General features: G+C 49.2%; 1 protein-coding gene across 21 annotated transcripts in view; it reads left to right on the plus strand.

The window, feature by feature from the left end:
* Nucleotides 1–11,266, plus strand: part of LYPD6B (LY6/PLAUR domain containing 6B) — a 166,972-nt gene extending 155,706 nt beyond the window's left edge. For 18 of the 21 annotated variants that reach the window (XM_077861654.1, XM_077861664.1, XM_077861669.1 and 15 more), the window contains 5 exons: nt 1,379–1,531; nt 4,429–4,527; nt 7,001–7,114; nt 8,102–8,232; nt 9,957–11,266. In XM_077861654.1, coding sequence (XP_077717780.1) covers nt 1,417–1,531; nt 4,429–4,527; nt 7,001–7,114; nt 8,102–8,232; nt 9,957–10,130 — 633 coding nt within the window. In that variant the 5' untranslated portion in view covers nt 1,379–1,416 and the 3' untranslated portion in view covers nt 10,131–11,266. Of the gene's footprint in view, nt 1–1,081; nt 1,253–1,378; nt 1,532–4,428; nt 4,528–6,872; nt 7,115–8,101; nt 8,233–9,956 lie in introns of those variants that run through there. The other 3 variants (XM_077861666.1, XM_077861673.1, XM_077861674.1) reach the window with 3 other exon arrangements.
* The last annotated feature ends 3,250 nt before the right edge of the window (nt 11,267–14,516 follow it).

Below are 14,516 nucleotides of genomic sequence, written 5' to 3' on the forward strand. Positions count from 1 at the left end.
AATAATGCCCATCTACGCACAACACAAGAGGGGGAGGAGGTAAAATCCCTAGATTCCACGCATTATTACCCTGGCTTCAAACAAAATATCCATGTGAAGGATTATGCTCATATGTGCAGAGATCAAACTTTTCTTCTCTGAAAAATTCTCTAAACCTCCTGAGAACAGCTGATTCAGCAGGAAGAAAATGAGTTCAGGCAGTATTATTGAACTCTGAGATTCTAGCATTTTCACAGACTTGTACTACAAGTGCTGTTACCTGCACAGTCCTCGGAGTCTAGCTGAGCCTGTATTTGATGCTCACAATGACCCAAACGTGTGGGCGGAACGGGTGTTATTAAGCCACTTTACAGATGAGGAAATTGAGGTTAATAGAGCTTAAAGAGCTTGCCCAAGGTCAGGAAGCTAATAAACAGCAGAGCCAACATCTGAACCAAAGTCTCTGGACTCCAAGTTACATCCTTTGCTGCTGCCTACACCTCTCCCTCGCCCGAGAGAGCCTGTTTGTGCTGACACTGTAGGTTCTTAGCATCTCCGATTTTCTTACCACCGAGTAGCTTCTAGAGGGTAGGGCCCCTGGGACTTGGGATGCGCCGTCTTACTCTGGGCTCTGTGGACGGCTGTTGTTTCGTTGGGCATCAGACCGTCCGCTTTGTCTTTGAAAGCAGCGAGTAGTGTCCGTGGGCCGGGACTGACATTGGCTTTGAGCTTTTCAGGCAACTTTTATTCTGTTTCCTCGAGACCCTCCTGGTAGCTTCTTACACCGCATGTGACAGACACAGGTGGGCCTGGCATGCGGCCCATGACTCAGTTCTCTTCTCCAGGTCTCTGGAGCTCTGGGATCCAGCAGAGACTCGATTTCCCACGTTCATTGATCTTCCACACACCGTCCTTCCCACCGCTCCGCCTCTTGAGGTTGCTTCCAGGTGTTGAAAACGTTGCGAACGTTGAGTTTCTCAAAAGCAAGTGTTTACTCAGGGAGTGGAATGACAAAGAGGTGGACATGCCCGTGAAGCCTGGTGGTTTAGAGAGTGGGTGACTCAGCACCGATTCCCCGGCCGGCCTCTGGCAGTGGGGGGATGGGGCGCAGCGCTGCCCATGCTGCCGCTTGTCCCCCCGGGCCTGCAAGGCCTCCGGGTGCCGGCTCCGCGCTGCGGGAGCTGCAGGGGCCTGCACAGTAGAGGGCAGCCATGGCTCGACTCTCACCTGCGGGGGAAGAAGGCAACTCGCTCTTGCTCGCTCGCAGGTGCAGGTGCGTCCGGAACAAGTAGCTGGGGGAATGTATTTGAATAATCGGGCTTTCCACAGGGAAGCAAAACCTACTTCTCCTGATGTGCAAAATGCAAATAAATGCGACCCGTCTCTCTGTCCATTGTAGAGATGTGAATCTCGGGCTGTCCGGCAGCCAAGGTCACAATGCTGCCCCTCCGTCACGCTCTGGCCGTAGCTGTCGTCCACATCTTTATCTTATCAGAAAGCTGGGCTTTGGCCAAGAACATCAACTTCTACAACGTGAGGCCGCCTCTTGACCGTAAGTACTGTTTGCATCATAGCTTATGACTGTGGGGTCAGGGTGACCATGCAGAGTCCCTCTTAACACCTATGGTGGTAACTTGGCGTGTTCTGGAACCTTCGGTTTATACCTAGAATAAACCAGAAAGTCTTCACTGCTTCCATGAGGGGGGAGGGGTAATTCGTGGTGACAGAAGTTTTCTCCATTTCTTTAAAATGGTTTGGCTTTCTGCCGAAGTCTCAAAGGGGTTCTTATTTAAAATAATCTCTTGAACGCTGTTCCTATGAATGGCGTAGCAGAGAAAATTCAGTGTTCTTTGTTGATCTCTTTGTTGGAGAGGATATTAGCTGTAGGAAGTTTCTCCATAGATGATAAATTCTTTCAAATAGTCCTTAACAACTTAGGAACAGATTAGTTTGTTTGAAATTTGGAAGGAAATACTACTTGTATTTTCACTAATATTACGCACAGTCACAATTAGAACACTAAACTTTCCTACTAATTATTTAAAAATAAGCAAAACACCTGGGGGGCTCAGTGGTTGAGCATCTGTCCTCGGCTGAGGGCGTGATCCCGGGGTCCTAGGATCGAGTCCCGTATCAGGCTCCCCCTCAGGGAGACTGCTTCTCCCTCTGCCTATGTCTCTGCCTCTCTCATGAATAGAAAATAAAAAATAGAATAAAAATAAGCAAATAAAAAAATAAGCAAATATCAGTTAATATTATTTATAGGATAACATAAATGTATTTAAAAAAAAGATTTAAGAGAGAGCAAGAGCACACGAGCAGGAATAGGGGCAGAGGGAGAAGAGGATCTCAAGTAGGCTCTGTGCTTATAAACATACATGTGTAAATATGAGCTTGTATACATACACCATCTCTCCTTTCTCTTCGGACAAGTACAACTTCTCTGACGTACTTTATTAGAGAAAGGTTGTTATAGCTAGCAATTGTTAGAAATAGGAATGCCTGTGGTTCCCACACCTGGAAGAGTATCAGAATCATGATAAAAGCCTTTAAAACTACATATTCCTCAGTCCCTTCTGCAGAGATTCAGTAGTCAGAAGTGTAGGATGCAGATGAGTTTTTTTTTCTTTCTCTCCCCAACCCCCTCTTCTCTAAAAAAAAAAAAAAGAAAAAAGAAAAAAAGCTTTCCTGATACTATTGATGCATAGCTGGGTTTAGGAACCACTATATTTATGTTTATACTACTTTTTTTTTTAAACATTTATTTATTTATTTTAGAGAGAGACCTTGTGCGGGCAGGGGGAGGGGCAGAGAGAGAGAGGGAGAAGGAGAGAATCTCAAGCTGACTCCCCACTCAGTGTGGAGCCCAAAGCAGGACTTGATCCCATGACCCTGAGATCAGGACCTGAGTTGAAAACAAGAGTCGGATGCTTAACCGACTGACCCACTCAGGTGCCCCTACACTACTTCTAAATGAAGCGTGTATTATTACTGTTCTTCACATTGTGCTTTTTTTTTTTTAGTATTATTTAGGACATTGTGTGTGCGTGTCAATACACATGTATATCACACATACACATATACACAGGTGTACCACACACACCTTGAACTATCATTTATTGTACATTTCTAAATCGGTGATGATTATATAATAATAGCCCAATGACACGGCACAGTTTTCATAAAGTGTAAATTATAGATTTTCTACTTTTTAAGCCTAATACAATTTTATGATGAGAAAAATACATCATTTTAACCAATGGAAAAAAAAAAAAAGAATATATGACCACTGTGTGGTCAGGTTACTAGGATGGTTTGGTCTTTATCCATTTTATCCTCCAAAATGGAAGAATTAAAAGTTTTACACAAGGCTTTATATCATGGCTTATGAAGAAATGTCACATTTATTATACTTTTGACTTCTTGCCCATTAAAATAACAAGATACAAGGTAGGGGGAAAAAAAGCATAAAGTCAAAAAGGCCGTTCTAGTTGCTTTCAATCCAGATTGCCAGCAGTCATAATTCCTACTTTTTGTAACACTCTAGCTGAGGCATAAGAGCCTGAGAATTACTATCATCCTTATATTAAACGTTACATTCCTGATTGAGGTCTAACTGACATATACCAAGTGAGGCTGCTTGATTGAGGTTGGATGTTGCTGTAATGGAAGTGCATGTGGATGGGAATTAGCATGATTTAATGGGCCAAGGACTCTACAAGATATTTTTATTGTAATCTCCTTTTTATTTGTTTTTAATTTTTAAAAATACTTTATTTATGAGAGAGAGAGAGAAAACATGAGCAGCGGGAGGGGTGGAGGGAGAAATAGGCTCCCTGCTGATCAGGGAGCTCGACATGGGCTCTATCCCAGGACCCTGGGATCACAACCTGAGTCAAAGGCAGATCCTAAACCAACTGAGCCACCCAGGCACCCCAACAACCTCGTCTAACCTTCACGGTTCTTCTGCACATCATGGGGATCTTCATTGTTTTAAATATTGTTATTTCTCAGAAGTGAAAAATCCCACAACTACTTAGCAGGGAGAGCAGAATCCAAGCTCACATTAATCTGACTCTAGTTCTTCTCAGGGGCCTCGCTATACCAAGTTATTGGTTCCGATACTGCCACCACCCTTGCCTGTTCTCGCAATTCCCACTTATTCCCAAGTTATTAATTATAAGGGAACAGTATTTCAAAGTGGCTCGTGGAATCATTTTCATTACTCTACGGTACGTAAGCCTAGACAAAGTATTTAAAGAAAGGGGAATAAAGAATACACCCTGAAGTCGGGCAGTTCAGTTCAGCTCCCTAGCACTGAAATTCTAAGGAGCGTGGCTTGTAAATTTTGTTTGATCTAACACAAGTTGCTAATTTTGTGCCATCTTTGATGTTTGAAATTTCTGTCCTTTTTCACCTTTCTGTTTCCCTGTGCATTTTTCTTTAAAGCTACACCATTTCCAAACAGCTTCAAGTGTTTTACCTGTGAAAATGCGGGAGATAATTATAACTGCAATCGATGGGCAGAAGACAAATGGTGTCCACAAAGTAAGTGTGCTGAGTTTGGAAGAGGCTCTTGTGATCATACCTCATTAACTGGCCCTGAGCAGACCTGTCTTCTATAATGGGATTAGCATATCCACAGGCTGATGAGGGTCTGCATAAATCAGAGATTTCTTTTAGGAGACTGTGCAGATATTAGACTATTCTGAGTGTTTGGAAACTGATGGCATAGCCCCAGTTTGTCGATATGTGTGCCTTCAGGGAAGATGCCTTAAATAGTACTTATCTATGAATACAGAACAAATAGGCCACAGTATTGTCTGAGGTATTCTAAGAATTTCAGAAATGCTTGATGATACCTCTAGAAAAGTCATACCAGCTAAAGCGAAGAAAGGCTTTTATATCTTTGAGATACATTGATGCTTTGGTAACTCATTCATTCTTCTGGCAAACATTTGAGTGTCTTTTTAGTTTGCTTAGTTCGCGGACACATTCCTAGTGCCTAATCCAGTGCCTGACCCATACTAAGCACCCAGTAAATATTTACTGATGGAATGAATGTATCCCTTTGATTAGGTAGCCAGGGAAATCTCTGAGGAACTAAGATTGACTGACCAAGACAAGCCAGCCACGTGGAAATCTGTAGAAAGAACATACCAGGAAGAGGGAAGCGTGACTACAAAGTGTAAGAGGCAAGATTTGGCCTCTCACTCAATAGGAAGAGGACTGGCCAGTGAGGCTTAGTGGAAGATAGAGAAAGGATCACATGGAACTAAGGACCAGGGCACACAGGATCTTCTTTCTCTGTTAGAATTTAAATTTCATTATAAATGTGATGGGAAGGCAGTAGAGGGTTGGGCACTAGGGGAGTAGAGGATGCTCGCTGTGTTCTGAAATACTGCTCTGCTGCTACGTGGAGAGTGGGTGGTTGGGGACAGGAGTAGAAGGGGGCACCAGGTGGGGTCTTTCATTGTCTTCAGGCAGAAGATGGCAACTGGGACTAGGATGTTGGGAATAGAGGGACAAGAAGTTGAATGATTTAATATATACAAACTTGATGGTAAAGCAGACAGGAGGTGCTGATGGGGGATTTGGAATTGGAGAAAACTACTTAAGACTTAAAACTGCTTTAAGAATATTGGGCTGTTTCAGATTGTTAGGAAGTACTCTTCTTTTTGTTTTTGTTTTGTTTTGTTTTTAAGGTTTTTCAGACCTAAAAGGCCAATTAAAAGTAAACCAACCATCTCTTCCTGAGTTCAGGATTACGAGCTTTGGTCTACTATTACCTTTTGACTCTTTGGGAAATTTCTGCATCCTATTATACAAAGCGATGAGATAGCCTTACCTTCCAGATAAAACCAGTATGTGGCACCAATAAATAGGAATAGGACACACTGCAGACCTCTGTGGGGCCTGAGGGTCTTAGGCTGTAAATGAGCACAAATGGTTGTGACATCTACTTGAACGGTATTTGTCATGGTTTCTTTTAAAACATTAATTATCATAATCTTTTCCTGCCGTTCCTCTACATTTCTGTAGAGTGACCTCAAGTCGTGTCCGTGCTTGTGAGTACACGTGTGTGTGTTATGCCTTTGGAGATTGGTTTCTACATTCTGCACAGAAGCGTATCTTAGTTATTTCAGAGTTGTCAAGGTTGACCAGCGCTTTCTACCACTTCAGAGGGTGGGTATCACTCTTCAGCTATTTGCTTTAAACCCCTGAAGAACTGGGTGGTAAGGGTTCAAACAGTAGTTAACTGGGGGCGCTCATGTCCAACTTCCGGTGCTTCATCTCCGCGGACTCTATTATTTTGAATCGAACCAAAGCACTGTTGCTGCTGGGTCTGTGCATAACGCTCCAAACTGTCATTTATTATTAATCAAAGGCGTTTTTAATGGGAACACATCTGGATATTTCTGGGCTTTAGGGTTTCACCTCTGCCGAAACATGTGAACAAAAGAGGAAGGCTGCAGCTTTCTACCACCGAGGAAGTGTCAGAGATGGGAAGGGCGAGGCAGGTGGGTCCTTCCAATCCACCCTGGAAACCTGGCTCTTAAAAAGATTGCTGTGGGATAACCCACATTCCAGGGTGCATGGTGGCACATTCTGGACTGCTCCAGTCGAGCCCCAAAGATCCTAACCATCTGGACTTCTGACTGAGGGTGTAATTTCGAACCGTTGGCCATTATTTAGGGGAGGCAGAGCCAACCATCTCTTGGAGCGAACAGGCCCACCGCTATTGCTCCTTGTCACCGCAGGTTTCGTTGACACCTTCGGGCTTCCCCTCCGTGGTCTGTCAGAGTTGTTGAGAGCAGTTCCCTGTGTAACAGGATATGACAAGAGTGACATTTCCTGTTTTATTCGCCCCGGCTTCTGTTCTGACTTTCTAGGGCTGCTTTAGCACCGGTGACGTTTTCTATGGACACACCCGGCTACCATTTTTCGGCTCTTCTTTGTTTGAGGTGGAAGGTGAAGAGCTTCCCCCAAAACATTGTTGTGGTTCCCTTTCCTTCCGAAGGCAGAAGTCAGCTACCCCTGCGGGGTGTGCTACGGCGTCGCGGGGTTCGATGCTCAGCCCTGAGCGGCAGGGGAGTGCTCCGGGGAAGAGCACAAGCCCCAGAAAACTGCCCAGGTTAGAACCCGGCCTTCCACCACCTTCTACCCCACGTAGCCGTGGCCAAGAAACCGTGCTTGGCCTTTCTCTCTGTGAAATGGGACTGATAGGCCTTGTCTTAAGGCTTCCTGGGAGGACCGGGGAGCGAAGAGAGGCTGGAGGGCCCGGCTGGTGGCGGCCGCTCCGTGGGACGTGTGCTTCCCACGATCCTATCAAAGTGTCGAGACACCTGTTCACATCATTTTAGTCAAAAGGAAGTGAGCTTGAAGGCTCTGATGGGCTCACTGGGGACGAGGCAGTTCTGTGGAGCCAAGCGTCTCCGTATTAGTCAACCCCCCCCCCCCCCCCATTTTATGACCCTGCGGCTATAGCCCGTCCCCGTGAACTGAGGAGCTTGCGCTGCCGAGACAGCGGAGAGATGCAAAACTGAAGCAGAAGGGCCTTGGATGGTGAGAAAAGTCGTTCTTTAAAAGTGGTGAACCATGAGTGTCACAGCCCTCAGGAGAACAGGAGAAATGGGCTCGCCGCGTGGCAGGGAGGGGTCGGAGAGGGGAAGAGTCGAGAAAGAGGAGGAAAACGGGAATCCTCAGGAGAAGCCCCACAGGCCGGGAGGATAGAGCGTGGGTCAGAACCGGGCGAGTCGGGAAAGTGGCGCTAGACGTCGCAGCAGCTCCTTGCGCTCCATTCCGCCACCTGCCTCCGCTCCATACGAGCCAGATGCCAAATAACACACCATGAGGTGTTCAACCCACCGCACTTCACGTTTACACCTCTCATTTCACGGACTCATAGACCCTGTGCCTCGTAGGGAGAGAGACAGAGATACGGGTACTTTCATGTGACCTAAGGTCAGCTTTAGAGGGCCCCGAGGGCGGCATCCACGCCCGCCACCAGACCCCGTGCCCAGGAGCCCAAGGATGGTCCCGAGGCTGAGTCCCCTCTGGAGTGATTGCTGGTGTCTCTCTTGCGATGTGAAATGTGAAGCTGCCTTTCTCCCCTGCCTAGATACGCGGTACTGCCTGACAGTTCACCACTTTACCAGTCACGGAAGAAGTACATCTATCACCAAAAAATGTGCCTCCAGAAGTGAATGTCATTCTGTTGGCTGCCACCACAGCAGAGACTCTGAACACACAGTAAGGAGTGTGTGTGTGTGTGTGTGTGTGTGTGTAAAGTTACTGTCCTAAGGTTAGTTACACACTATGGAAAGGCAGGAAGGATGAGCGGGGTCGTGTACATGTTTATTTGCCCTTTGGGGAAAGACTGTGCCAGTGATGCGATGGAGACCACAGAGAAGTTGAAGACTTTCTGTCCTTCAACAGAAAATAATACTACTAAGGACGAATGGTATCCCCCAGACCACACAGCTCCACCCTAGACCTCGGGCTTGGGATCACGTGGAGCCCGGTCTGGAAGCCCAAGAGCAAACGATCCCTACGACAATGACAAGCACTACAAAGCCGGGCTCAGGATTTCGGTTAAGGCCAGGCATCAGCGGGCACACAGCCCAGGGAAGCCGGGAGGTGGGAAGAGGGCACCGGGGACCCCTTTTACTGAGGAGTCCTGGTCTTGCCCCCCACTGCTGCTTCCACGAGGAAGTGAGAATCTGAAAGAATTAATCTGTTTAGTCTGATGAGCTGTAGACAGATTCTTAGGTCAACTGATCTTAATTTTCTCATTCTAAATGAGCAATTTTCCTCTTTCATATGCCTGGAATTCTGAAATGTTTGCAAAAAGCTTGAGGAGTGTGTTGCTTTCATGAGGTTTTTAGGGGTTGATTTCGTTTATTTGCACGAAAACATGGTTGTGACAGCAGTGGTCTTCAGCGGGGCCTGCGGGAGGGTGGCTGGGAGCTCCTGGCCTGGGGGTGGGGCCCCATCAGCGGGAGCGGGGCTGCAGGGTGGGGTCCTGCCCATCGTCTTTCCCTCTTCGAGACCCCGAGCAGCCAGGGGGAGAGCCACCCGGGAGGCCCCGGGGGTGGCCAGCGAGGTCACCGGGTCGCCGCCTTCCGGGGATGCGGATGGAGGCTGCAGCCCGGAGCAAGGCCCTGCAGGCTGGCACTGACCCGGCAGTGGCCCGGGAGCCAGCGGGGCATCCCCAGGCTTCCCAGACCCACGGCTCCATGTGTGTCCTTACGGCCCGGGGGTCCTTGGCTGCATCCCGCGGCCTTCCTCTGCCCCTTGGCCCCTGCTCACGCATGTTGCCAAGTTGCCCCTGCCCGCGGGGCCAGGGGTCGGGGGATCGGGGGGTTGGGCTGGGGGGTCAGGGGGCTCGGGGGGCTGGAGGGGGCTGGGGTCCGGGGGGTTGCGGGGGCAGTGGCTTGGGGGGTGGGGGGTCGGGAGGTCGGGGGTCAGGGGGCTCGGAGAGTGGGGGGTTGGGTTGGGCTGAGGGGTCAGGGGTCAGGGGGCTTGGGGAGTCGGGGGTCTGGTGGTTGGGGGGTTGGGCTGGGGGGTCAGGGGGTTCGGGGAGTGGGGGGTTGGGGGGCTGGGCTGAGGGGTCAGGGGGCTTGGGGAGTCGGGGGTCTGCGGGTCGGGGGGTTGGGCTGGGGGGTCAGGGGGCTCGGGGAGTCGGGGGGTTGGGGGGCTGGAGGGAGGTTTGGGTGATGGGGGGTCGGGAGGCCTGGAGGCTTGGGGGGTTGGAAGGTCGGGGGGCGGGGGGGACGCGGGGTTGGGGGTCCGGGGTCCAGGGTACCGGGAGGCCAGGGGCTTGGGGGGTCGGGGGGCCGGAGGGGGCCGGAGGGGGCCAGAGGGGGCCGGGGACCGGGGGGTCGGGAGGGGGGCAGGCCGGTCTGCAGTCCCGCGGAGCAGCGGGGTCGGGGGACCCGGCCCCATCACTCACCCCGTCCCGCCCTCTGTGTCAGGAGTGCAGGTCTTGCTGCGAAGGGATGATCTGTAACGTGGAGCTGCCCACCAACCACTCCAACGCCGTCCTGGCCGTGACGCGCGCCCCGGGGACGTCGGGGGGCCCCGCGCCCCGCCTGCAGCTGCCCGGCCTGCCCGCGCTCGCCTGGGCCTCGGTGCTGCTGCTCCTGTGAGCCCCCCGGAGCCGCCTGGAGCCGCCCGGAACCCCCCGGAGCTGCCTGGAGCCCCCCGGAGCATCCCAGAGCCCTCTTGGAGCACCCCGGAACCCCCCGGAGCCCCCGGAGCTGCCTGGAGCACCCCAGAGACCCCCCGGAGCATCCCGGAGCCCCCCGGAGTCCCCCGGAGCCGCCCGGAGCACCCCAGAACCCCCCCCGGAGCTGCCCGGAGCCCCCCGGAGCCCCCAGAGACCCCCTGGAGCATCTCGGAGCTGCCCGGAGCCCCTTGGAGCACCCCGGAACCCCCCGCAGCTGCCCGGAGCCCCCCCGGAGCCCCCCGGAGCATCCCAGAGCCCCTTGGGGCACCCCGGAACCCCCTGGAGCCGCCTGGAACCCCCTGGAGCCGCCCGGAGCCACCCGGAGCCACCCGGAGCCGCCCGGAGCCGCCCGGAGTCCCCCAGAGCCCCTCCGCAGACCGCGTGGACGGCGCCCCTGGGCGCGGAGACCCACCTGGCGCTCGGCGGAGGAGCGGAGCCCGGAGCCTGGAGTTCGGAACCCGGGGCAGGAGCAGCCGTTCGCTGGGCCGAGACGCTCCTGCTCCAGCCACAGGGTTGAGGACGGGACGTGGGAAGGAAGGAACGCGTGGGGCTCGTGTGGCTTCCGGGCCCGAGGGCCTGCGTGGTGTCGCCTCTGCGAGGAGGAACCTGGTGGCACCTGCAGCAGGTGGGGGGGTAAGGGGGGGGCCTGCGCCCCGGCCTGTCCAGGCCCCTAACTGAACGCACACCTTGACCTCGGGACTCTTTCAGCAGCTGCGGGGTCAGACCTTCAACTGTCTGCAAGGAGGGGCCTGGTGGCACCTGCAGCAGGTGAAGGGGGGCCTGCGCCCCGGCCTGCTCAGGCCCCTAGCTGAAGGCACACCTTGACCTGGGGACTCTTTCAGCAGCTGCGGGGTCAGACCCTCACCTCTCCTGTGATCAGCTCAGTGTGTGTCTCTGAAATCTCCCCCTTCCCCTGGGACAGAGCAAGCGCCCCACCAACGACCTAGTCCGAGTTAAAGGGAACTAACTATGGGAAGGAAACTTCCAGCTGAATGAATAGGAAACTTACCTGCTCATGTGGGGGGAAATAAAGCTTTTAAATTATACAACGTAGAAGGCAATGCTTGTGTGTTTCTTGACTGACCTAGCGACCTTGAATAAAACATTTATTCATAAAAGTGTCATAAAGGAGGTCACTGAAGTTATGTTTCCACGCACCGTGGGTGATATGGGTGATACATTCTGGCTGAAATGATAAAATCCCATGCTAGAGTGACCTTGCTTTTTTCTTTTTGGGGAAGGAGGCGTCTGAGGACGCTCAATGTCAATCAGCGAACTGAGCAGGTGAGGAAGCCTTCCTGATGCAGGAGGAGGACACCTCATCGTATGATGCACCCTCCTCAGTAGCAGCTTAACTTCAAAGAAACTGGCAACAGGGCCTCTTCCCTCTGGGGTCAACCTTTCTCTAGATGTCAGGGCACCAAGAGAACTTCTCTAAAAATGTGCTAAAGTGTTTGGTCCCTTTGTCTTTCCCTTTTGTAACAGTCTCAGCAATTTCTTTCTGTTTCTAGAATCCTGATTTCCTGCCTTTATAGTTGCAGTGACCTTAAACACTCTGCCCTTGTATATATGGTGATGAGCTAATGGATTTTTTGTTTTTTGTTTTTGTTTTTGTTTTTGTTTTGAGCTGAGCATCCACCATCAGAACACTGAGTGCTCTGTAGAATCTGTTAATGATGCTGTCCTTGCCACATGGCCTTGTCTCTGGTCAGCAAACTATGGTCCATGAACCAAACATATCCTACCACTTTTAGTCTGCTGGTTTTCTATAACAAATACTCTATTGATTGTGTGGCTTAAAAACATTTAATCCTTACAGTTCTGGGGGCTGAGATCGGTGAGGGCCCTTTTCCTGGTTTGCAGACCACCACCTACTTGTATTCACATAGGGCAGAGAGACACTGGTCTCTTAGCCCCTTATCAGGCTCTAACCCCATTCATGAGGACTCCACGTTCATGACCTAATGAACCACCAAAGACCTCACATCCAAATGCCATCACATTGGGAATTGAAGCTCCAACATATGAATTTTGAAGGGACACAAGCATTCAAACCACCTATTTTTGTGAATAAAGTTTTATTGGAACACAGTCATGTCTTCATTTACAAAGTGTCTATAGCCGCTTTCATGCCATAACAGCCAAGATGAGTAAATGCTAGAGAGTGTATGACCTACAAAGTTTAAAACATTCCATTTGCTTGTTCTTTACGGTAAGAGTTTGCTGATGCCTAACCTATGAAATGATAAAACAGCATCAAGAGAAACCTTGTTTTGGAGGGACCATGGTACTTATGGCGGTTACGCAGGCCGTGCGGTAGTTTGCCAGATAACTTCACTTATATTCTTTGTCTTCTGCATCAGTGAATTTTTCCTCTCTGTTTTGATTTTGTTTCACTCTTTCGATTCAGTTTCTTAGTTATGTGCTGATGTCAGGTGCTGGGCTGTCTGTTTCTTCTCATCCTTGATGCACTGGGAGCATCTCTTCTTAAGGTTCTTTAGCTTCCAATAAAACAGGGAGGGAGCAGACATCATTATCTCCCTGTCTCTGGCTTAATCTTAGACTCACCTGGAAGCAACAGTTTTGAAGCTTGATGTAGATTTATCCCTCCTTTCACTCAGCACCTTGAAGTATTTGAGTTTTCATAGCTTATGCTTGTTTGAAATTAATTATATATGGCTTCACTTGGAACATTTTAATAGCATCTTTGGTGTCTTTTTATTCCCCAGGGTTTCTTTTGACTGTTTAATTGACGAATCGTCTGGTAAAAAACCATTAGCAGACAGTAGTTTTTTTCCTTTCTGATTTTGTTTCTGCTATCTAGATGAATGAAGTTGTGTGTGTGTGTGTGTGTGTGTGTGTCTTTCCTGAGGTAACATCTTAATTTTCTCTTCACCCTGCACATGGTGTTTGCATAGATTTCACTCCTCACCACCACCCCCTTGAGCATTTGAAATAGGGCTGTGTTGAGCAAAAGAGAGAGCACACAGAGGAAATAAACTACTCACAAATACAGCTGAGTGAGTAGGGGTGCCAGATGTACAGCTGAAAATGTGGGATGCCCCATTAAAATTGAATTTCAGATAATTTTTAGTATAAGTTATTCATAACTCAGAAGTCTGGCTTATCTAAGGCAATGTCTTCAAATTCTTATATTCAGAACCTTCTGGGTAACTTCAAAACAGTACAAATGACCAGGGCATCCTAGAGATGTGGATTCAGTAGATCTGGGGTAAAGCATAAGCCTAATGCCAACAATTGAAGTTAAATTAAAGAAAATAAAAGCTCCTGGGTGATTATGATGTTCAGTCGGGTGTGTTACCCTTGATCTGCAAGGATAATTCCTTCCTCTGAAGCCTGGTCTTTGGCTACATAATAAAAAAGCTAATGAATAATAAATATATGCACAAGTAACCTGGATTTGAACCGCGCTTCTTAAAGTGTGGTCCCAGATCCTGCATCAGCATCACCTGGCAACTTGTTAGAAATGCACATTCTCAGACTCCATCCCAGACCCACTGAATCAGAAACTCTGAGAGTTCAGTCTGTAGTTTATTTTTTTCCGTCTTCCTACCTTGATAGAAGCGCGAACTCTTCTCACTGTAGCATTCCAGCTGTTCTCTTTTTAAATCTCAGGCCGAATTCGTAGGTTTTCAGGATAATTTGAAAATTATCTAGGTAATTTGGTGGGGACAGGTGACTTGGGGACCCTACTCTTCTGCCATCTTGCCCCCTCCTTCTCAGTCTGTAGTTTAATAAGACCTCCAGGTGTTTCTGATGCACATACAGGTTCAAGAACCAATGGGGCCATAGAAGTGCTTCCCAAATGTCTTCAGTAAATGGGTCCTTGGTCGCTGCATGAGATTCACTCAGGGAGCCTGCAAAGAAAGAAAGAAAGGAAGGAAGGAAGGAAGGAAGGAAGGAAGGAAGGAAGGAAGGAAGGAAGAAAAGAAAGAAGAAAGAAAGAAAGAAAGAAAGAAAGAAGAAGAAAGAAAGAAAGAAAGAAAGAAAGAGAAAGAAAGAAAGAAAGAGAAAGAAAGAAAGAAAGAAAGAAGAAAGAGAAAGAAAAGAAAGAAAAGAAAGAAAGAAAGAAAGAAAGAAAGAAAGAAAGAAGAAAGAAAGAAAGAAAGTCACATTCTTTATGTTAGAGTTGAGTGAGAAAATCTTTTTTTTTCTTTTTTTTTTTATTCATGATAGACATAGAGAGAGAGAGGCAGAGACACAGGCAGAGGGAGAAGCAGGCTCCATGCAGGGAGCCCGACATGGGACTCGGTCCCGGGACTCCAGGATGGCTCCCTGGGCCAAA

Source organism: Canis aureus, chromosome 20 (genome assembly GCF_053574225.1).
Source record: "Canis aureus isolate CA01 chromosome 20, VMU_Caureus_v.1.0, whole genome shotgun sequence".
NCBI classification, from domain to species: domain Eukaryota; kingdom Metazoa; phylum Chordata; class Mammalia; order Carnivora; family Canidae; genus Canis; species Canis aureus.